General features: G+C 36.2%; 1 protein-coding gene and 1 non-coding gene across 3 annotated transcripts; one reads left to right on the top strand and one right to left on the bottom strand.

The window, feature by feature from the left end:
• Positions 1-3,316: 3,316 nt before the first annotated feature.
• On the top strand, positions 3,317-19,818 carry Tnfaip6 (TNF alpha induced protein 6). 2 transcript variants are annotated; one of them, XM_076866285.1, is made up of 6 exons: positions 3,317-3,469; positions 7,490-7,627; positions 10,785-10,946; positions 15,769-15,997; positions 17,123-17,163; positions 19,287-19,818. In XM_076866285.1, the coding sequence occupies exons 1-6, from the start codon at positions 3,376-3,378 to the stop codon at positions 19,451-19,453; spliced, it is 831 nt and encodes a 276-aa protein (XP_076722400.1). In that variant the 5' UTR covers positions 3,317-3,375; the 3' UTR covers positions 19,454-19,818. The 2 variants fall into 2 exon arrangements, with proteins under 2 accessions (XP_076722400.1, XP_076722399.1); XM_076866284.1 differs by having other exon boundaries at positions 15,769-16,027.
• Positions 10,227-10,416, bottom strand: LOC143407685 (U2 spliceosomal RNA). Its single transcript, XR_013092426.1, has one exon. It is a non-coding gene; the product is annotated as a U2 spliceosomal RNA (small nuclear RNA).
• Positions 19,819-24,445: the final 4,627 nt, after the last annotated feature.

Here is a 24,445-nt window from a genome sequence, read left to right as displayed (position 1 = left end):
CTTGAACTTGCAATCCTCCTGCTTCAATCTCCAGAGTTACTGGGGATTACAGGCACGCACCATCACACCTGGCTATATTTATTTCTTTAACTATGTTCTATGCCACACATCTGAATTTTTTCCCATTTGTTTTAAATCCTACTCAAGCAGAATGAGTTTAATGTTCTTTATGCCTTATTTCCCATCCTAGTTCATATAGAGATCATGGGATGGGTAGAGCATTACGGTATTGTAACTTCATGTCTTTACTGGCAATGTTAAAATTGTCCTCTATCAACATATTTTGTAATTTACTGAAATCCATCCTTTTCCTTTTCTTTCCAAGATGACAAAAATATAATCAATATTTCAGTTTTCATATTGTGTGTCAAAGAGTTGCATTTTTCTTCTGCTTTTCAGTATAATCAAACATGTGATCCTTTAGAACTCATTTCCTTCCCTCTTTTCTCTTTGTTCCTTGTGTCTACAGGTACATGGCCCTTTTTCCTGTCAGCTGAGAGTGAGCACTCAAAAGGATTCTAAATACCTTCCCCATTTTCTGGTAGATGCTTAAAAGTCTATTTTAGAGTCTTTTCAAAAGTTTGTACAACACTGGCATCACTAAGCCACTGTGTGTGTGTAAATGTTTGCCCTGTGCAACCCCACCTCATTCAGAGGTGTAGCCCTCCCCATTGAGCCTTTAGGTGTCTATTAGCTGCTGGGGTTTATGGGATTAGAATTTATGCAAAAACAACCACAAAAGGAGCTACAACTACAAAAAGCAGAGTCTTGCTGGGTTTTAGCCAGTGAGAACCAGTGCAAAAGGAGCCACTCTGCCAGGCATGGTGGTCCATGCCTATAATCCCAGCTACTTGAGGCTGAGGCAGGATTCCAAATTTGAGGCCAGACAGGGCAATTTAGTGAGATCCTGCCTCAAAATAAAAATCAAAAAGGACTGGGGGTATAATGCAGTGGTAGAGTGCTTGCTTAGTGTGCACCAAAGCCCTGGGTTCAATCCCCAGTGCCACCAAAAAAAAAAAAAAAAAAGAGCCACTGCTCGCCTTGGACCCATGGATCAAGAAGAAATTGTGGGAGGGGGATCATTCATCCATGAAGGCAGAACATTTGACGGTAAAGTCTTCCAAGCCCTTGAAAGAGCTTTTATCAGTGTATCCCCTCACAGCTCCTGAGGCAGTATGTCCAAGATACATCCTGGGTAGTGTGTCCTAGGAGTTTGGTAGGGGGTACTTCTCAGCAAACTTCAAGAGCAACACTCCTTTTGCTACTCTTTTCTTTTCTCTTCCTTCCCATGAATGACCCACCTGTACCTTTCCTAGGTAAAAAAAAAAAAAAAAAAAAATCTCATTTCCTCTTTTCTTTCACAACAGAATTGAATAAACTGCTCAAAACCTGAACCCACATCATTAGGCATTGTTTTCTCTTTCCTGGATGATAGAGAGGACAAGGTTTTCAAACACTGTACAGGATAAGCGGAAATATTTATATTCTGCATGGGAGTTGGGAGAGGGGAGAAAGAAATTCTTCATCCTAGATTGGGTTAATGCATCAAAGCAACTCATTAAATTTTCATGTTGAAACAAGTTGAGCATTCACACCCTGCTGTACTTGGAACTTCATTAAAATGCAAATGAACATAGAAGGAGATTGGATGTTAGTTACTTGGCCTAAGTAGAGATTAATTACAATTGCTTTTCTAAGAATAATTTCTAATAAATGAAAACCATAGGAAAATTAGGTGTTTGAGAGAGATGCAGAAATGACATGGTCAGAGAATGTGACCAGAAAAACAACAGGAGGCTGTGACGATTTTGCTATAACAGTGCACGAATAGTTATATTTACATCCTAAACCACAAATTTAAAACACTCATCTAATTGCACTTTGCAGAGGAGGAGCGTCAAGGTTCACTCCTTTTTCCTTCCAACTCTCTATTTATCCTGTTTTCAATGACATTGCCTACGTACTTCATAGTCATACCCACATAGTCTAGACAGTGTCCTTTTCTTTTGCACCAAATTTAAACTCACTAATGCAGTCAGGGGACTTTTTCTTCATCTTTCACTTGCCAGGGACCCAAAATATAAATTTTGAACCCCAGGAACTGAACACATATTTCAGTGAATGTTCGGTAAATTCTGTACCCTCAGCTATATCCCCATTACTACTCTTTTTAGAAAGAATGAGTCCAGAATAAGCCTGTGATGTTGAATGCAAAGATATCTAAAGGGTTTAAAGCTAACGTCGGACCAGAGCATGTATAGGAAGTCGGCTTATTGAAAGGATGTCACTATCATTGAAGGACAAAGAAAGTATGAGAAAACTGAGTACTATGATACAAGCAAATGGGAAGCATTTTGGGACCAAGAGTGGAGAAGCTAAGTAACCATGAATGGCTAGTAAGAAAGAGAAACAAAGGCGGCCAATAAATGACTATCAATCAACAACAGGGAATGCCATTAGCATCAGCAGCGGTGGAAATATTACCAGACTCGTGCCCAAACAACATGCTTTTGTTTAGGGAAATAAAATGGAAATTTGGGGATTCTTGAAGGCATGGTAACTTTACTGTGGTAATTATTACCTATTATTTTTATCATCTTTAAAGTTAGAGTTACCTAGAAAAAGATGAGTGATATACAGAAGCTTTATTACTGACTACCCACTTTCCCCCAACACTTTAAGGATGTGTGACCCAGGGAAATTTATGTTATAATAGAACACTCCAAAGCTAATTGAATGTACCAAAGCTCTGAAATTGAACTACTTTTCTGGGAGCTCATGTGTTTGTTTAGCTGCTGAACACAACAAACCAAAGATTGCAATAGACTTTACCCAAAACACAGGCAGGAAATCCTACATCACTGAAGAAGGCTCAGGATTTGCCTATGCACAACGTTTTAAATTTGGCAATGTTTAGGAAAACCAATGTAACATTACCAGGGTCAAGATCAGTGCTGAGCCCCTCATAAGACATTCAAGATTTCTCTTAAAATTCCTACTGAAATTTGGCTTTCTTTTAATCATGTTTGAATCTGCACCAAATGACACACACTTCCTATTAGAAAAGTGTTTGTGACTGACAGAATAAATGAACTCCTTTCTGAGTAAGTGACTTTTAAAACGAAGATGATCATCCTATAGCCTTACTTTTGGTTGCCAATGCAAATGAGTCAGAGGGCTTGGCTTTAGACACTGAGTTAATTGTGTAACTCTACAACGGAAAATGCCATTGGAGAGCACTTGCTGACCTCACAGTTGGAAAAAACTATTTAAAAGATGTGCAAACCAGATGTTTCAGTCACATTTCAGCCGCTGTTCTGAGAATTTATCGTGAGCAGCCTCTGCAGGGCTGTTAACTTCACTATAACTGAAGATATGATCATCTTAATTTACTTATTCGTCTTGCTGTGGGAAGAGGCTCAAGGATGGGGATTCAAGAATGGAATTTTTCATAACTCCATATGGCTTGGTAAGAAACTTCACTCATAAGCTTCTTGCTGGGAATGTCAACTCTTTGAAACCATGAAGGAGTGAATCAAAGAAAAATTTTAATCTGATTCAGGCTGTTTTCAAAGAAAATGCTTAGGAAAGAGAGCCATTGAAATACCATTTGAAAATAAAAGTGTGCATGCCTTCTAAAAATTTAAAAATAGCTCTGTATAAAATGAATTGTTTCATAGAAAATAGGTTAAGATTTATATTTCTTATGAAAGTGTATTTTAAAATTCTTCAAAGCAGATGTGATAGCATAGTGAGAAGTTTTCTTTGGCAAACTAAAATCACTAATATATTAGTTTGTTTTTATTTCAATTGCATTTGCAGTCAGATTTCAAATAAAGTGGAAAATGCAAAAATTTTGTAGTCATTGTTTTATGTACTCTGAGCTGTAGGGTATGTCTTAATTTTTCCAAATACCTTTCAACTATTTTAAGAAAGCCAACTTGCAATATAGAAAAAAAAAATGAAAAAGTTTTCTACTTCTGAATGCATTCTTACCATTTGCTTCTTTTTGTTACTGTTCTGCTATTCATATAAATACTTTTCTAACCCTTTTGTTAAACAAGGAGTTTCTTTTGTTGTTCTGTTTTGCTAAATGTAAGTAATGACATAGGCCAAAGGGCACAGATAAACAATAGGAAAAAATTTAAAAAGCCAAAATACACAAAATGCTAAACGCTCTTTATAGTACTGTAAACAATACTTTAATTCATATCATACAAAAATTTATATTTTTTACTTTCATTATTGTGTTTAATAGAGAAAAATTTGAATTGCTTGGGGGTAAAAATGACAGATTCTTAAACAGAGTAAAGAAAGAAAAAGAAAACAAAATTAACCTAGATTTTGGTTTTATGCTTGCTAAGCAGCACATGGTTGTAGATGTAGACTATTTTCCCTTTCAGCTTATTTCCCCCTGGTGATAACTGTAAGCATGAGGATTTCATTAAGAAGCACAATTTGTAATGCACAGCCTTGCCGCCTTTTTTTTTTTCCAGCTTGAGCCAGTGAACCAGTTTCAGTGTGATCTATTTAGCCAAGATGGGTTCTGGAATCTAGCAGAGGAATGAACAAACCTCTTTGTTTATGTTCATTGCATACAATCAAATTGAGGAAATATATACGTATTTGTCAGAAATGGAAAAAAAAGCACAAAGCTAGTAGGAAATTAAACCCATACAGATAAACTGAAATGTTATCAAACTCTCTAGTGATCAAGTAATTTGGACTTTTTTAAGCGTTAGTGTATATTACAAAAATATAAACCTACTATAGAAGTTCTGCCCCAGAGAAAGAAGCAAATCCAAATCTTTGTTAATAGTATGCTGCAAATCTGAGGCTCAGAATAATTGCAAAGTGCTTCAATCTGGGACAAATTATTGACCAGTCAGCCTCGCACAAATCGTTTACACTTGGTTGGGTCCATATAATGTTAGAAACTATTTAGGAAGGAAAGAGAATTGGATTAGAAGGCAGAAATCTGTCAGCAACTATCAAGAACAGGATACTTTTAACTCTGATATCTTCTGCTTCCTTAAATTGTAATTTAAAAACAGAACAACAACAAAAAAACAAAACCTAAAGCACAAGAGATTTTGATTAGTTTACATGAATCATGAACATTAAAAATATACAAATATCAATTCTTTTCAGCCTCTGTTCTGAATCTGGAAGACAAGGGAAAGGGATAACAACATTACCTGAGCTCTTCTTATAGGACAGGAGCTGGTTTTACCCCCATTTGACAGAAGGAGAAATCGAGGCTCAGGCGGTGATTTATACAAGGTCACATAATGCCTTCATGTTAGGACCAGCTGTGGAAACCAGAGTCAACTCACTACTGATACAACTTAGTGAAAAAAAATAAAAATATGTTAGTGATTCTAAAAGATAAAACTTTTAAAATTAGAATTTAATATACAAAGGCCCATCTTATTAGCTTAAAATTCTGAACTGAGGAATAGTTTAACATAAAAGCCTTGTTTAAAATTTCCAAGTACAAACATCAAGAGTTCTCTGTACTTGCTCATCAAGCAAGACACTGGGAACTTTGGTGCTCGATGAGGGAGGAAAAATGTAGAATATTAACATTTAGCAAATTAAATTGAAAATGATAGCGCACACATTTTTTCTATTTCAGTTACTAGTTTAACCTAGGGGCATACTACCACTCAGTGATATCACTAGTCCTTTTTATTTTATCTTGAGACAGAGTCTTGCTAAATTACCCAGGCTGGCCTCCAACTTGAGATCCTCCTGCCTCAGCCTCCTGAGAGTTATTATCTTATGACTTGAAAAGTATCAGCATGTACCAAAAGTTTTTTTAAAAAAATTACCGGGGCGGGGGAGATTTTAAATTATTTTCTTAAAAAAAAATCTATTAATTTTTTTCCCCTGCAAACATCATATTTTAATTTTGGAGTAAAATATGGAAGAAATCAGATTGAGAAAGCTTGTAACACATTAAAATAATTCCTACAATTTTTTTTTTTTCAAATAAGGATTCTTACTCTATATTCTTGGGGAACAGATACAATATTAACAGCTTTAAAAATTAACAATCTTTATTACAATATGTAAGTAAATTAGGCATGAATCCTTTTTCTATCAAATGTCTTAGTGTTTTAAGTATTTAAAGATAAAGATAACACACATAACCCACTATTGTCCCATTTTCTTGAGGATGGGACTTGATCTACCCTGCTTAGCAAAATACCTCATGGTATATGCTCAAAATAACCGAACTGGAAATTAGTGGAAGTTTACTAAGACTTTGCCATAGGAAGGACACTTGGGTGGTAGGTGATTTGCAAAAGGGAAGACATCTTGACTGGGTATGATTTGATTTTGCTGGTATTCTAGGATCTATGAGCATCAAACTGACTAAAGTGCTCTATGTGTGACAGATAGGCCTTTACCATATAACAAAGAGCAGGGTCCTTTGGAATCTAGAAAAGCAGGGAACATGCCACACACCATCTCCCACTGAATTGTGGCAGTGTCAACTTTAGTTTGGGAAGAACATTGAATTGGACTGAACTGTGTTTCTTAATAGCACTGGATTTATGTTTTGCTGCGTGCCAAGGAATATACGTTCTTGTTGGGAATGGTCTTAATGGTGGCTGACTGCACAGGTTAGGGTAGACATACTTAACCATAATCTGGCAGAACTATTAGGGCTAACTTTATGACTATTGTCTTTGGAATCTCTTCACATGGTTTCTATGGCAGAAGGTACTCCAACTCAAAAACAATCCATTTAAACAATGATCTATTGGAAGACAACTCACGTATGACTTAACACTGCCTAAAATATGTTGGAAACAGCATGTGAACTAGGAAAAAAAAAAAAAAAAACAAGGAAGTGAGGGACTAACTGGCAGTTAAGTATGCCCAATTTTTCTTTAGTGTGTTCAAATCTATTTTCCTTTTCCTTAACCAAGTATTCATTTGCTTTGGACTCTTGTAGTTTTTAATTTATTTACCAAGCTCTCAATTATATTGCCTTAGTCATTTCCCTCACGTGGATATTTTGGCTTATTTTCTCCATCATTTGTAAGCCTACATAATGGATCCATTTTCATTGGTTTCTTTGGCCTTCACTCCTTTTTTTCTTACCTGTTGCTTACTTTTCCAAGTTTTTAGGGCTTAAAGCCAAAAGAAATAGAAACTTTATCACTTAATGATAATGTAGAAATACAATCTTGTTTAAAATTTAAAAGAAAGAAAGAAAGAAAGAAACCTTTCTTTCTTCTTTCTGGTTATCATGTCAGAAACAATCCAGCCTCATGTTTTTGTTTATGTCCCCAAATTTCCCTTTATTCATATTTTTTCCCAAAGCTTTCTAATAATAAAAACAGCCATTCAAGGCAGCTGACCTAGAATGTTCTTTGACAGGAACAATAGTTGAAGTAATATTCCAGCTAAGGCAAATTTCCCTGCTCCACAAGAATGCATAAGAGTGTATTGATGACATTTTGTGATTTCACAGAACAAGCAGCGGGCGTATACCACAGAGAAGCCCGGTCTGGCAAGTACAAGCTCACCTACGCAGAAGCTAAGGCAGTGTGTGAATTTGAGGGCGGTCATCTTGCCACCTACAAGCAGCTAGAGGCAGCCAGGAAAATTGGTAACTCATTTAGTATTGATTTTTCTTCTTTTTCAGTCTTGGGGGAAAACAATTCACCTTTCCTATGATGCTCAGTGAGTCTCCTCTTGCAGGTACTTTTGGATAGTTCTCTAGCACCTAGCACCTAAGACATCTTTGCTGTTTGGTTTCTCCCCTTCTCTCCACCTAGAGCCAGAAGGGCTCTAGAAGCCTCTTACTTGGGGTTACAGTCCAGTGAGAACTAATAAACATCAAAAGAAAACGAAAACCTTATTTTCTCAATGTCATTTAAATTTATCATTAATTTTAATGTAATTGCTATTCATTTTTTTAAATATATATTTTTTTAGTTATACATGGGTATGATACCTTTATTTTTTATATATATTTTTTAATGTAGTGCTGAGGATGGAACCCAGTGCCTCATGCGGGCGACGCTAGCACTCTGCCACTAAGCCACAACCCTAGCCCCACTATTCATTTTCAATATTTTTCTAACTTTTGACTTCTTATGGGTTTCCTCAGCTAGCAAATGATGCTACTACTTTGAGTTTTACAAAGAAATTTACTTTATAGGAGAAATATTGAATTTAGAGAATTTTTTCCCAATATTTTTAACATTTAATGAAAGACTGCATTTTACTACAGAATTGAAAGCTATGAGGAAAAGGTAAGCAGATTGTAAAATGTCAGGAGAAACTTGGAAAGTAAAAAAAAAAAAAAAAAAAAAATAAGAATATCTGGTAAAAAAAAAAAAAAAAAAAAATTGCTGGGCCAAGTGATACAGGCCTGTAATCCCAGCTACTCAGAAGGTTGAGGCAGGAGGATCACACATTGGAGGCCAGCCTGAGCAATTTAGTGAGACCCTGTATCAAAACAAAAATTTTAAAAGGCTGAAAGTGTAGCTCAGTGGTAGAGCGTTTGCCTCGAATGCATGAGGTCCTGAGTTTGGTCCCCAGCATTGTAAAAACTAACTAAATAAATAGGGCTGTAAGTGTAGCTCAGTGGTAGTACACACTGAGCATACACTGGGAGTGTACACTGGAAGTGTAGCTAAATAGACAAAAAGGCTGGAAGTGTAGCTCAGGGGTAGCGCACTCCTGGGTTCAATTCCCAGTACCACAAAAGAAAAAGGAAGGAAGGGAGGGAGGGAGGGAGGTCTCACAATTATAGAGCTACTTTCTTCTTTGAAAAAGGGTGGGGAGAGGCAGTGCTGCTGTCATCTCTCTTGGGCTTGTAGGAGAATGGACCACACCCATCAGAACTCCTTTACTGACAGGAAAATGCCTGTCAAACTTATGCTATTGTATAATAACAGTGATATACAGTTATCCCACAATATCAGAGAGAAATTGGTTCCAGGATTCTATGGATCCCAAGGATGAAGTATTTTCACCTAACACATACACATCCTCCCATCAATTTTATTTACTTACTTATTAATTATTTTGCTACGCTGGGGATCAAACTCGGAGCCTTGTACATGCTGGGCAAGAATTCTACCACTGAGCTACATCCCCTTCCCTCATATATTTTAAATCATCCTAGATTACTCATAACATCTAATACCACGTAAATGCTTTGTAAATAGTTACCCAATATTGTTTAGGAAATAATGACAAGAAATAAGTCTGTACTTGTTCAATATAGACACAATTTTTTAAAAAAATTATTTTTTTGGTGGACACAATATCTTTATTTTGTATATTTATTTTTATGTAGTACTGAGGATGGAACCCAGTGCCTCACATGTGCAAGGCAAGCCCTCTGCTACTGAGCCACAACCCCAGCCCCTGAGACACAATTTTTTTAAAAAAGAGATTTTTGCCATTGGGGTGGTGCACACCTGTAATCCCAGCCACTCAGGAGGCTGAGACAGGAGGATCATGAGTTCAAAGACAGCTTCACTAACTTAGTAAGGTCCTAAGCAACTTAGTAAGACACTGTCTCTAAATAAAATAAATTTTTTAAAAAGGGCTGGGAATGTGGCTCAGTGCTCCTGAGTTCAATCCCTGTTACCAAAGAGAGAGAGAGAGAGAGAGAAATTTTGATTGCCCAGTTAGTTGAGTGCACAGATGCAGAATCTATGTACATGAAGGGTCATCAGTAAAAGTATCCTCTCAGATACCCCAAAGCCTTCCCAGATAACAGCTCAAGGCTATGTGGGGCAAAGAAACTGTCATGGTGGACACCAAGGCCATAGTCTTTATGATCCTTCCTGGACCTCTAGTAACATCCTTGTTCCATGGCAGTGACAGATATTAAACCACCTCCAAACCTGAGCCAGGGAAACAAGGCCAAGTCTTCATTTGAAATTTGTAATAGTATTTATCATTATTCAAATTCTTTCAAATAGTACTAATATCTTAATTGATCCTGAAATAGAAAGTCATTAAATTGTCACTTGAAAATTTTTTAATATGTTTCTGAATTTACAGTAATTACAGAAATTATTTAATGGTAATGGGAAAACCAGCTCTGAACCTGGAATATTTTTATGTCCATTGTATGATTTGTGGTCCATCTTATTTGTTTTTTCCTAGTAAGATCATTTTCTTGTAAAAGTAACAAGTTATATTTTATTTCTGTTCAAACTTTTTTTTTTTCCTATTGCCATCCAAGGGGGTATACCATTCCTGTAGGTAGTGCAATACTAGGTGGCTTCTTAGAGTGGTCAAAACAAGCTCCTATTCCATTTCCTTGCTTCAAAAATCCATTCAGTATATTGTCCAAGGATTGGGGATGTATTAAATATTAAATGGATAAAAATAGATACTGCACTTGATCTTAGCCAAGAGACATCAAGCTTTTCTTTTTTGATGCTGGGGGGATTGAAACCACTTTACCACTGAGTCACATTCCTAGCCCTTTTTTATTTCTTACTTTGAGACAGGATCTCACTCAGTTGCCCAGGGTCTTGCTAAATTGCTGAGGCTGGTCTTGAACTTGCAATCCAACTGCCTCAGCTTCTCAAGTTTCAGGGACTACAGGTATACACCACCATGCCTGGGCAAACTTTTTTTTTTTTTTTTAAGGAAATAGTTTTTTCCCATTTTACATGAACTGGACTTGGGCAGTTGGGAAACTTATTGTTGGAAGTGACCCTCTTTGTTAAGGTGACTTCAGCTCAGCTGAGGAATTTACCTGTTAAGCCCATAACCCTTTCTTCTGCTTGCAGGATTTCATGTCTGTGCTGCTGGATGGATGGCCAAGGGCAGGGTTGGATATCCCATTGTGAAACCAGGGCCCAACTGTGGATTTGGAAAAACTGGAATTATTGATTACGGAGTCCGTCTCAATAGGAGTGAAAGATGGGATGCCTATTGCTTCAACCCACATGGTTTGTTAAAAATGAACATTTGATGTTTTACAAACAAAATTACACAATAAGCAACAACAAAATAGTTATAGACTGCTCAGAGATGGCTTTAAAAAAATGGCTTTTTCTTCCAGAAAAACATTAAATTTGGTAATGATAAATATTAACAATAACTCCATTCTTAGAGTGCTTTTACTACGCTAGTCACTGAAGTAGCCTCCTTCACCAATATGATATTCACAACTTCACTTGATATTCACAACTCTACAAGAAGTTATTGTTATTGCTGTTTTAGGAATCAAGAAATTTAAAATTTTACAGAACTTAAGTAACTTATCCAAAATCATATAATCAATAATTAGTAGGCAGGTAGGGTGAGAATTTGGGTCTTCTCTGTGCCAAGGAACTTCCTGGTTACAAAGAAGAGAAAAAAGAGAGGGGTGGAGGACCAGATTATAAATTTGTCATAATTACTTACCTACAGCAATAAAGTGAAGTGACCAAATGTTAACTGTTCAAAATTATCCCTTGGATAATGGGGAAAAGGAGACAAAATAAATAAATATTTGCTGTAATTTTCTTTTAGGGAGGAAGATTTAAATGTTTAGATTTCCAACCAAAACAACTCTCACTCTGTGATTTGGCTTAACAACTATATTCTGTAGATACTGGTTATGATTGTTTACTATTATTTTTATTCATATTTTTCTTGACTGCTCAAAATATTTAATTAGAAAATTAATTCATTGTAATTTCTATAGTTATTTTTGTTTATGTTATTGGAAGAAAAAAATAGACTCTTCTTTTGGGATATTTCCCCCCAGGACAATATTACAAGTGTTATATAACATGTTACAAAGTCCTTCTGGCATATGGTCATAAACATACTTAAGTAGTGTTCCACTTGGATCCACCTTATAAGAAATTCCATAGCACAATGGGAGAGTTACAGTGAAGTTCTAGCATATGGTTATAGAATTTATTATTTAATGACACTAATCACAAAAGAATAGTCTTTTATGTCTATAACTAACCTATATCTCAAAAAGTATGTGTATTCCCAATAGAAAGAATTTTGCTTAGCGCTATGTCCTCATCTTATTTGAAACAAGATATATGTTGTTGTTTTTTTCAGTACTGAGGATTGAACCCACAGCCTCCACGCAGGTGGGGCCAGGGCTCTACCACTAAGCTATGCCAGTCCTTTTAATTTTTTATTTTTAGATAGCGTCTTGCTAAATTATCCAGGCTGGCCTCCAACTCACAATTCTCCTGCTTCAGTCTTCTGGAGTATCTGGGATTGCAGGCATGCACAACCACTCTGGGTTGACAGTGCATTTATAATAGGACTGTAACTTCCAAGTCACTTTTGGCATGTTTTAACATGATTGAGTCTTAGATAGTACTCTACTACTGTATATTTAGTCCTCATGGTTAACAGTATCTAAATCTTCCTTTCCTCCTTCCCTTTCCCCCTTTTTTTTCCATATATTTAGTTGACTTTTAGATTTTGTAAAATGCTGATTATTTAGGACACGGCTTCTTGAAGGACAGTGCAAACTGCCTAAATTAGAACTAGAACAGCTCGTTGAAACATAATTGGAGTGAAAAAAATTATTATACTATCAAGAAATAAAGCATTATTACTTATCAAATTACCAAGTTAGAGTTGATTAAAATAAGTAACAATAAGATGGTTAAATATTCAGAAGAAGTAGCTCATTTCAAGTTTGGAATGCATGACATGATGTTGATTGATGTATTTATTTATTTACTTATTTATTTTGGGATCTGGAAGTTGAACCCAGGAATTCTTAACCACTGAGCTAAACCCAGCCCCCAGCCCCTTTTTATTTTGAGACAGGGTCTTGCTAAGTTGCTTAGGGCCTCACTAAATTGCCAAGGCTGGTCTCAAACTTGTGATCCTTCTGTCTCAGCCTCCCAAGTAATTGAGATTACAGGCATGCAACACCATTGCCCATGTATATTTTTTAACCAATTAATAGTCGTTAGATATCCAGTCAGTTTTGCGTATCTGTCATTTTCTAAATAAGCAATGGATTAAGCAATAACCACAAAGTTAAATAGGTTTATCTAAATAAGCAACCAAATTAGTTCAGTAATTGAAATATTTCCCTAACAGACATACAACAAAAATAGAATGCTATGAACAGAACAAGTCATTCCCAAAGCTGGTAATGTCATGTTTTTGAACATACACAAACCACATATCACATGATATTTCGTGATACAGTAACATTAGCTTACATTTGCATAACGCTCATAAGTTATCTTCCACATTTCATTCTCAGAATAACCCTGTGAGGTAGGCATAGTTACATTTTACTGAGGAAGAAAATGAAATATAGAATGGTCATGGAGCTTCAACTAGGTCCTTGGCCATTCCATTTCTTCCCAGCCTTCTAGGATCCTGTTCAGATTAAGCCTTAGGAAGATAAATTCCCTTAACTGCTATAGTATTAAGTATTTTTAAATTATCTATTTATTTATTTAGTCTGAAGATTGAACGCAAAGGCACTTTACCACCAACCTATATTCCCAGACCTTGCTAAATATTTTATGTTGAAACATGATCTTGCTAAAGCAGCAAGGCTTGTAACCTTCCTTCCTCAGCCTCCAGAGTCACTGCGATTACAGGCCTGTGCTAACAGGCTGGGCTCTAACACAACGTTTTTAAAATTGTTATTTTAAAGGAGAATATTCTTGGAAAAAAACTTTAGTTCATATATATAAAATAAATATATCTTCAAATGCTACCCACACAGGTTATTTTTTGAATTTCCAGCTTCTACCTTTTTTTTTTTTTTTTTTTTAAATCCTGGATACTAAAAACTTAACTGATGGGGCATTAAAATTAAGTTCCACCACAGTCTTCTCTCTGGGTCATATTGCAAACCCACTAGTTCTGAAAGATATTTTTATTTGTTCTTTTTCTCTTTCTATTTTGGTTTGCTTGTTTTTCTTATGACAGGTTATATGACATACTGAAATCTATAAGATGAATGACTTGGAAAAAACAAACATGAATATCTCCACCAAATTCACAAGTATTAGGATTTCAATGTTGGTTTAAAACCAGTATAGAGCCTGGCACAGTGGTGCATGCCTATAATCCCAGCAAATTGGGAAGCTGAAGCAGGAAGATATCAAGTTCGAGATCAGCCTGGACAATTTATTGAGACCCTGTCTCAAAATAAAACATAAAAGGGACAGGGTGGGTATAGCTCAGTGGTAAAGTACCCTTGGGTTCAGTCCCCAGTAAGAAAATAAAAACAAATCCCCTAACTATAGACAGTACAAAATGAAGGCTATGGATGTAGCTCAGTGGTATAGTGTGAACTTAGCATGCACAAGAACTTGGGTTCAATACCCAGCACCAAAAAATAAATTTTAAAAAGTTACAGAATGATTATAAGTTATTCCCTTTTATTGGATTGAGTCACTGTTATGATGCCTTATGATTCTAAAATTCTATAATAATTTTCCACACAAAACTTAGAGGACCCATTATTCTAAGTGAGTCCCTGAAGACAGTTGTGACAACCCCAGAACAGAAAAAATAAAAAAATAAAAATAAAGAATCTCACCCTGTTGAGCGGGATGTGGTGGTGCAGACCTTCAATCTGGCTACTCTGGAGGCTGAGGAAGGAGGACTGTAACTTCAAGGCCAGCCTAGGCAATTTGGCAAGACTCTGTCTCAAAGTAAAATGTTAGAAAAAGACTGGGAAAGGGGAGGTACTGGGAAATTAAATTGACCAAATTCTATTGTTCTATTGTATGCATTGTAGGAATATATAATAATAAATCTCAGTATTATATATAGTAATAATGCACCAATAAATCTTTTTACAAAATAAAAGTAGAAAAAGGGTTGAGGATGTAGTTCAGGGGCACAGCACTTGCTGAAGGTCCTGCATCCAATACCCAGTAATAGAAAATAAATAAATCACTACCATCTTGATTAGGCTGCTGGTAAGATGGGTGTATACATATATTTGGCAAAATGCATAAAAGTGAGCTGAATGTGGTGGTGCACCCCTGTAATCCTAGCAACTTGGGAGGTCAAGGCAGAAGAATTGTGAGTACAAAGCCAGCTTCAGCAACTTTGCAAGGCCCTAAGCAACTCAACAAGACTCTGTCTCTAAATAAAATATTAAAAAGGGCTGGGGATGTGTCTCAGTGGTTAAGCAATCCATAGTACCAAAATAAATAAATAAACAAAAGATGTGCACTTTGGGGTTGTAGCTCAGTGGTAGCATGCTTGCCTAGCACATGTGAGGCACTGGGTTTGATCCTCAGCACCACATTAAAAAAAAAATGAATAAAATAAAGGTATTCTGTCGAAAAATGAAAACAGAAACACAATTAAATTACCATTTTTCCTGCTATTTTTACTTTTTAAAAAATCACAAATACTTGGGCTGGAGATGTGGCTCGAGCGGTAGCACGCTCGCCTGGCATGCGTGTGGCCTGGGTTCGATCCTCAGCACCACATACAAACAAAGATGTTGTGTCCACCGAAAACTGAAAAATAAATATTGAAATTCTCTCTCTCTCTCTCTCTCTCTCTCTCTCTCTCTCTCTCTCTCTAAAAAAATCACAAATACTTCATGTTCATTTTAAGTAACTGAGAAACTTTTAATGAAAAAAAATATTTATTCTTTAGCTATATGCATACATAATATGCTATAGGTACTATATATTAAGCAATTTCTTTAGTATTTCATAAAGAGTAATAAATAATGTCTAAGAAGGAAGTATTATTTTTAAATAAGGATAATTACCTTCCTAAGGCTCTCTTTTCTTTTCTTTTCAATTTCAGCAAAGGAATGTGGTGGTATCTTTACGGATCCAAAGCGAATTTTTAAATCTCCAGGGTTCCCAAATGAGTATGAAGATAACCAGGTATGCTACTGGCACATTAGACTCAAGTATGGTCAACGTATTCACCTGAGTTTTTTGGACTTTGATATTGAAGATGACCCAGGTTGCTTGGCTGACTATGTTGAAATATATGACAGTTACGATGACATCCATGGCTTTGTGGGAAGGTACGTGAGTCTCTGCATACAGGAAGTTCAGTGAGTGCTCAATATTACTTGTTGCTTCTTTAATTTTTTTTCTCAGTATATAATATTGATTTTCCTATATTTCTACTCTTTGATAACATCACATTCTTTTTCAACTAAGATTTTTCTTAGTTGACTGCTACAAGTACTTATTATTAAAATATGATAATAGCATTTTGATTAATTTATTAATGTATTTAAAACTCATGATTTGACTAACAATAGGAAAAGGGAGATGTTAGTTGAAGAATTTATTGGGGTTATTAAGTGTTCTAATTCCTGTCAACCTCCTAAAAATGATTATAAATTCAGCAATTGTTGCCTTTCTCCTTGTAAAAGGCCTTGTGATAAGTATTATGAATGCAAAGTAAATTAACAAAGAATAGCCCCTTCCCTTTTACAATTTAGCTAAATGTACAATGTATGTCTTATTTAAAATATATTTCTTTGCTATAAAAAACAAGTGCTACCTTCCACAATATTTTTTTTTCGTGTTTTTCTAAAACAGGGAACAAAATATCATGAGACAAAAATATAAAATTAAGTGTTTTATATATGTATGTCCCCACTTAATAACTCATTTTTTTATTCTTTCTTTGAATTGTCTGTTTGTTTTAACAGTGCTGGGGATCAAACACAGGGCCTCATACATACTAGGCAAGCACTTTATCACTGAGCAACATCCCCAACCACAGTAACCATTATTTTAGATTCTCCAGCCTGGTGTGGTAGCCCAGTGGCTCAGGAGGCTGGGGCAGGAGAATTGGCAAGTTTGAGACCAGCTTTAGCAATTTAGAGAGGCCCTAAGCAACTTAGCAAGAACTGTCTCAAAATAAAAAAGGCTGAGAATGTGGCTCAGTGGTTAAGTACCTTGGATTCAATCCCCAGTACCAAAAAAAAAAAAAAAAAAAAATTAATTAATATTGTGAGATTGATTCAAACAATCTTTCAACCTCTTTTCTCCCTTACAAATCCAAGTTAAAAAAACAAGCAATATTTTTAAAATTATAGAAAAATGAGCCACTGCTTAAAGGAATCAAAGAGCCACTTCAATAACTATAAAAGATCCTTTTATGTGACCTCTTTTTTCTAAAAATTCCTTTTCAGGTACTGTGGTGATGAGCTTCCAGAAGACATCATTAGCACAGGTAATGTTTCAAGTCTAGGAGTAAGACTTTGATTTGTTTTACTACTGTATCCCTGAGAGTAAAGGACCTACTAGTTATTATCATTCACTTTTTAACTTTGTATGTTGTGTGTGTGTGTGAGTGTGTGTGTGTGTGTGTGTGTGTGTGTGAGATACTAGGGATTAAACCCAGGACTTAGCACATCCTAAATAGTGTTCTACCACTAAGCGACATCCCCAGTCATTTCTTTCTTTCTTTTTTTTTCTTTTTTTGGTAATGGGGATTGAATTCATGAGCACTTAACCACTGAACCACATCCTCAGTCCTATTTTGTATTTTATTTAGAGACAGGGTTTCACTTAGTTGCTTAGTGTCTCACTGTTGCTGCCAAGTCCTTTCTTAATTTTTTAATTTTGACACAGGGTCTCACCAGACTGCCTAGGCTGGCCTCAATTTGCCATCCTCCTACCTCAGCCTCAGCCTCCAAGAGTAGCTGGAATTGCAAATGTGACCCACCACACCTGAGTTTTTAATGTTGAGAGAGCTGGGAACTGGGGACATAACTCAATGGTAGAACACTTGACTAACATGCCTAGCATGTGTGACACCCTGGGTCAACCCCCAGCAACAAAAAGTAAAAATAAAAAAATAAGTAAAGTTGTGATAACTAAGGCTAGATATAGCTTGTTAGCTTGGAAACAATAAGAATTTTTTTATTTATACTTAAAGATTTATACCAACTCCTTGCACTAAAAATATATAGGCCCTCTTTATTTGTAGGAAATTCAGTGAGAATATTGAATCTGCAAATCCGTGAACACTACTGTAGCCTGTAGCTTATGATTGATTTCTGGGGTTCATTTCCCAGCAACACACATAGACACACACACACACACAGAGAAAACAAAAAACAAACCAAAAACCTTCTGTAGCTAAAAATAATTGTACATTACTTTTTTTTTTTACATTTTTATCTTAGAACAGCATTCCCCAGAGAGTATTCTGAAGAAAAGGCTTCTGTAAAATATTTTAAATAGCAAAGGGCTTTGGGGTCAAATTAATTTGGGAAAAACATTGGGTTAAACACTGTCAAACAGGTTTTTTTTTTTTTTAATTGGAAGACCACGGGGAACTTTTAATGTGCTGATTTATATAGTAAATCTCAAATGGTTGAATATAATAGGCTATGTTTTCCAAATCTACTCCTCCCATAATTATTTTGTCTTTTTCTAAGAAATATGCCTCCAGAAATGTCCTTGTAGAGGCGTACATTTTTCACAATAAGCATGATTACTCTTTAATATTATCCCAAATTGCTGTTTTCTAGTAAAGAATCTTAACTTTCTTAGAAGTCTTCATTTTTTTTTTTCGTTTCTTTTTTCCATTCCCAGCACCAGTCATTGGCATTCTTATGTACTCTTAGTTTTCCTCCAAGTCATAAAATTATCACAATACTTATGCAACTAAAAATACCAAAGCTACATTGAGCTGTGATTCTAAGTAGTCTTTAAACAGGCACTTCGAGTTCACTTACTCCCACACCCGGCCTTGCAGTGCATTCAATTCTAATTTATTCATCATTATTACAAAATATGAAATGTCCTGTTCTATCCTTGAATGATTAATGCTCAAATCTTATTAATTTATTACTCTGTTGCAACCTTTCTTGGAAAGGTGATCTATTAAAACTTCTATTTACATTTCTTTTTCTACTCATGAAAACATATTTAATGTTAACAAAAAGTTGAAAGGTGTCAGAGCTTCAGGAGATAATTGGTGAAGTGGTTGGGGTTGGGGGATGGGCTGAGAATTCTATTTTTAAAAACAAACAAAGGCAAGAGATGGCACACACCAGTAATCCCAATGATTTGGGAGGCTGAGGCAGGAGGACAGCAAGTTGGAGTCCAGCCTGGGCAATTTAGCAAGATTGTGTCAAAATAAAATAAAAAGGGCTGGGGAGACAGCTCAGAGGTAGAGAGCACTCACCTTGTATGTGTGAGGCCCTGGTACAACTCCCAGTACAAAAGAGGAAAGAAAGGGAAGGAAGGGCCACTTTTATATGAGAAAGGTGAATCTTCAAATTATGAGACAAAAAAAAAAAAAAAAAAGTAACTTTGTTCTTTTGTATGCTACTGTCTCCATAGGAAATGTCATGACCTTGAAGTTTCTGAGTGATGCTTCAGTAACAGCAGGAGGTTTCCAAATCAAATATGTTGCAGTGGATCCTGTATCCAAATCCAGTCAAGGAAAAAATACAAGTACTACTACTGGAAATAAAAACTTTTTAGCTGGAAGATTTAGCCATTTATAAAATAAAACAAAAAGGATACTCAAATTATACAATGTTACATCTTTTGGAAACCCTTTGATCTCACTTTTATATTATTATTGTTGTTATTGTTAATGTTTATTTATTATTTTTCTAAATGTGAAAGCAATACATAATTTTGGAGAAAATTGAAAAATACAGAAAACTTCAAATGAAAATCTCTTATACTCTCACTACATAGAGATAACTAGTGTTAACATTTTTATATATTTTTTTTTTCATTTTTTTTTTACTTGTGGTATATGTATATATGTATCTATGTGTTTGTATTTGAAGTTTGGAATCCTACTCTATGTACAGTTTTATATGCTGTTTTTCTTTAACCTTAAACTTTATAGCCTAAGCATTTTCCCAAAAACATTGTGTATTCTATAAAATCATTATTTTGAACAGCTGTAAAATTTTCCATGGTATGATTATTTCGTACTTTATTTAAACCTCTCTATTGTTGGAATTTTAGATTGTTTTCATAAATATTGCTGAATAAATATTCTTGGATGTACATATTTATGTAGTTGTTTAATTTGGGGGGATAGGAATCTAGAAGTAGAAATATAAAATCAGAGATTATAATTTTTTTTATTTTTTCTTTTTTGGTACAGGGAAGGGGTGCTTCACCACTGAGCTACATCCCCATACATCTCCAATAATTTTTATATTTTGAGACAGGGTCTCATTAAGTTGATGAGTGAGGATCTTGCTAGATTGTTAAGGCTGACCTTGAAGGTGCAGTCCTCCTACACCTTCAAGTAGCTAGGATTTTAGGCAAGTGCCATGGAGCCTGGTTTCTTTTCTTTTATTTATGTTTAGAATTGTTAAAAGACAAAATAACAAATTTAAACAAAATTAATTTAAAGATCTAACTGGGTGGTAGCACACACCTGTAATCCCAGCTATTCAGGAGTCTGAGGCAGAAGGTTACAAATTCAAAGCCAGCCTCAGCAACTTAAGGAGATCTGTCTCAAGCAAAAGGGGTAGGAATGTTTTTTCAGTGGTTAAGTGCCACTGGGTTCAATCCCTAGTACCAAAAAAAAAATAAAATAAAAACAAAAAGATCTGGGTAGCTTAGTGGTAAAGAGTCCTGGAATAAATTCCTAGTAATATAAAAAAATAAGAAAAAAACGAAAGAGGAAAAAAAATGATCTAATTAGCTTTATTTGCAATTCTAGAATTGAGCAACACCTCATTTTTAAAATAGAATGAGTGTTGCTGTGAACTCAGCAGGGGATGTGTTGACTTTATGAACAAAAAAAAAGGGCTGAAGAAAGCAGAAACAGAGGAACAAAAAGTGGATTGGTCATTTCATAGTTATTTTCCTTACAAAGGTAAAAGAAAGGGAACCTCCTAATCATGTCAACTAAAGCCAGTTGTTTGGGGGTTAGGATATTAATCGCTCTCCTGATTTCATGAAACATCAAGTAAACAACTTAATTTCTTGGTAAGGTGGAGCTTCAGCATTAGTAACTCCATTTTGGTCTGGTCTACTGGGCATGATTCAGGAGCTCAGTCCAAAATCAAAGGCCTCCTCTATATTTTATGTAACAGGATGACTATTTCCATTATGAAATTGTATAAATATTTATCTGATTTTATTTTTGTTTTACCACTTCACCTTTCAAGGGGGAAAAGCCACAGTTGTTCCTTTGTATATGAGAGTCAATGATTACCAGTCCATTAAATTCAACAAAAATTTACATACATAAACACAGTTTTAAACACATGGGAACACCAGAAATCCAAGTAAAAAAAAAAAATTCCTAATCTTGAGGAGCTTATGTCTGGTGGAGGGAGAGAGAGAATAAGTAATATAAGTGATAAATTATTAAGTTACATGTTAGAGTGCTGCATATTAAATTACTTACCCTATGAAGATGGTTCATGACCTTGACGGGTAGTTTCAGTGGGATAAAAGAGGCAAAGGTCCAAATAAAGTGAGTTTAAAACTGAAATAGAGGAGAGGAATTGGGGACAGAGGATGTGTTGGCCAGTTTGTTGTTGTTGTTGTTATTTGTTTGTTTGTTTGTTATTTTGTCATGGTTTGGATGTGAGGTGTCTCCAAAAGCTCACATGTGAGACAATGCAGGATGGTTCAAAGGAGAAATGATTGGGTTCTGAAGAGTCTTAACTCAATCAGTGAATTAATCCTCTGACAGATTAACTGGGAGGTAACTGAAGTGGTAGGGTGTGGCTGGAGGAGGTAGAATTAGGGTGTGGCTTTTTTGTATATATTTGTATCTGGAGCGTGGAGTCTCTGTGCTTCCTGGTCACCATAATGTGAGCTGCTTCCCTCCACTACACTCTCCCACCATGATGTTCAGCCCCACCTTGAGCCCTGAGAAATGGAGCAGGGCTTCTCTGGACTAAGACCTCCAAAGCCATGAGCTCCTAAATAAACTTTTCTTCCTCTATAGTTGTTCTGGTAAGATCCTTTAGTCACAGCAGTGAAAAAGCTGACTAAAACAGTTACTATAACAAAATACCTGACAGGCAGGTATGAAGAAAAGACTTTTTTGTGTGTGTGGGGGTGAGGGGTACCAGGGTTTGGAACTCAGGGACACTCAACCACTGAGCCACATTTCCAACCCAATTTTTGTATTTTATTTAGAGATAGGATCTCAGGGAGTTGCTTAGTGCCTCGCTGTTGCTGAGGCTGGCTTTGAACTCGAGATCTTCCTGCCTCAGCCTCCCTAGCTGCTGGGATTACAGCCACCGCACCTGGCTGTAAGACACTTATTTAGCTCACAGTTTTGGAGGCTGAACACTCTAAAAACTCAACACAAGCCTGAATAGCAGTGGTAGAGGAGCATGCAGGCGCAAGTAAATGAGCATCTAAAACTAGCAACAGGGAGTGTGGACAGAAGGGGACAGGTTTTCTCCTATAACAACCCTCTAATGAAAACTCAGGAGGTCAAACCTGGGCTACTTCATGTTGCCAATGACCTCCTATTGAGCTCTCTATCTTAAAGGTTCCGCCACCCTGAGGACCAAACCTTCAAACACAATGGTGCACTCAAACCACCCAAAACCATAGCAGTGGGTTTGGCTATCTAGGAATTGGCAGTTGCCATTCCCAAGAAAACCGAGACTTTCATGATGGGAATGAAACAAGGGCTGGGAGAGTTCCAGGGGACAGCTGTGGGTAGGTAGTCCAGGTTGTACAGCCATGAGAATTTCCCCTCCATCCTCTGAGATTTTGAGCTTATAAGTCTGCTGAAAATAATTGTCAATGGATTAATAACATATAGATTTATTAATAATGTGCAAATGTGCATGGAAATCATATCAAATATGAAAACTCAAAGAAGGGCCAGATGGTTGAGGCTTAAAAACCCTTTTTATAGTGTAGAGGGAAGGAGGGGTTGTAGACAATTTTAGAAAAAGAGTAAATGATTTGTAGAAGAGATAAATGAGTCTAAAGAACACACAATGACCTGGGACAAAGTTTATTTGCATTCCACATGTGGTGTTTGTCAGTTTCTTCCTCCATCAATCTTTCCTCATTAATGAAATCAAAGGAAGAGGATTGAAGGCAATTTTGTCCCTCCTTGGTGGAGTCAGTCTTTATCTAGATAGGGGAACTTTAGAGAAAGCGCTTCCTTGCATATGCTACTCCTCTGGTACTCATAGGTTGAAGTCTAAAGCAGCACCTTTGGTGGAATCATTTTCTGAGCCCCAACTTCACTATAGTAAATAGTGAAGGTCCTGGTAAAAAAAACAAATGGTGTACTCAAAAAAGGAAGCCTAAAGAGATTGTTGTAGATATGTGGGCTGACTTAAGGGAAGTCCCAAGGGGTGGTAAATTTGGGGAGTTCACCACAGCAGAAGGACCCCCTGAAGAAACAAATTCAGGAGCTGTTATGATTCAAGAGAGGGAGTTTTACAAACAGAAGAGTTGCAGACACAAAGCCATAACAGAGCTTCTGCTAACCCAAGATTGGGCAGAGAATGAGGATAAATACCCCAACTCTTCCCTACTCTACCCTTCTATGATCTGTTGGTGTCTCCCATTATCTGAGTCCAAACAGAAGTCAGAATATAAAGATACCTGGTTGATGCCGTTCATAGAGATCAGCTCCAGCACCCAGACTATACGGAAGGTAGAGGGCCTGGGGGAACAAAGGAGGACATATGGAATAGTGGGTGAAAGAAGATGAGATCTAGTGCACAAATAGAAAAACTAACTATAGATAGAAGCATGGACAGAGCATCTGCACGGGGCGGGTCTTTATCCTCCTATATGTCATGTCATGTATTCTTTGAAGGGTGAAACCCATGGATGCTCCTTAAAATAATATTTTTAAATGCATAAAAAAAACAGCTGAGCACGGTAGCACACATCTGTCTGTAATCCCAGCAGCTCGGAAAGTTGAGGAAGGAGGTTCCCGAGTTCAAAAGCCAGCCTCAGCAATTTAGTGAGACCCTAAGCAACTTAGCAAGACCCTGTCCCAAAATAAAATATAAGGGATGTAGCTCAGTGGTTAAGTGTCCCTTGGTTTAATCCCATCACCAAAAAATAAATAAATAAAAAAGCATAAAATACATAAGAAAACTAGTTATACCAATACATAGTTATCAAATCGTTTTAAAAATCAAGTCTGTGGTACATTAATGCATGTGGGTTTTGTTTGTTGGTCTGTTTTTATAGTCAAATCCAGGGCCTTGTGCATCCTAGGCAAGCATTGTACTACTGAGCTATATCCCCAGGCCACATGTGTTTCTTCATTAATGCAGTATAAAACATCTAGCACTGGTTCTAATAATTACCACAATTCCAAAGTAGTAGTACATGTGTAGAGTATTCCACGATATTTACTTAACCTGTTTCATGTTCCATGGTTCTTAGTGGGTTCCTATGGTCACAAGTATAGGCACCCCTAATGCTACTATGTTTATTACCTACATTCATAGTTGAATGAAATGCTAGTTTCAGATAAAATTATTGAAAATAAAGATTCATTCCCTTCATATATACAA

This window comes from Callospermophilus lateralis, chromosome 9 (genome assembly GCF_048772815.1).
Source record: "Callospermophilus lateralis isolate mCalLat2 chromosome 9, mCalLat2.hap1, whole genome shotgun sequence".
Lineage (NCBI taxonomy): Eukaryota > Metazoa > Chordata > Mammalia > Rodentia > Sciuridae > Callospermophilus > Callospermophilus lateralis.
Note: the sequence above shows the minus strand (reverse complement) of the source record. Positions and strands in the feature narration are given on the sequence as shown.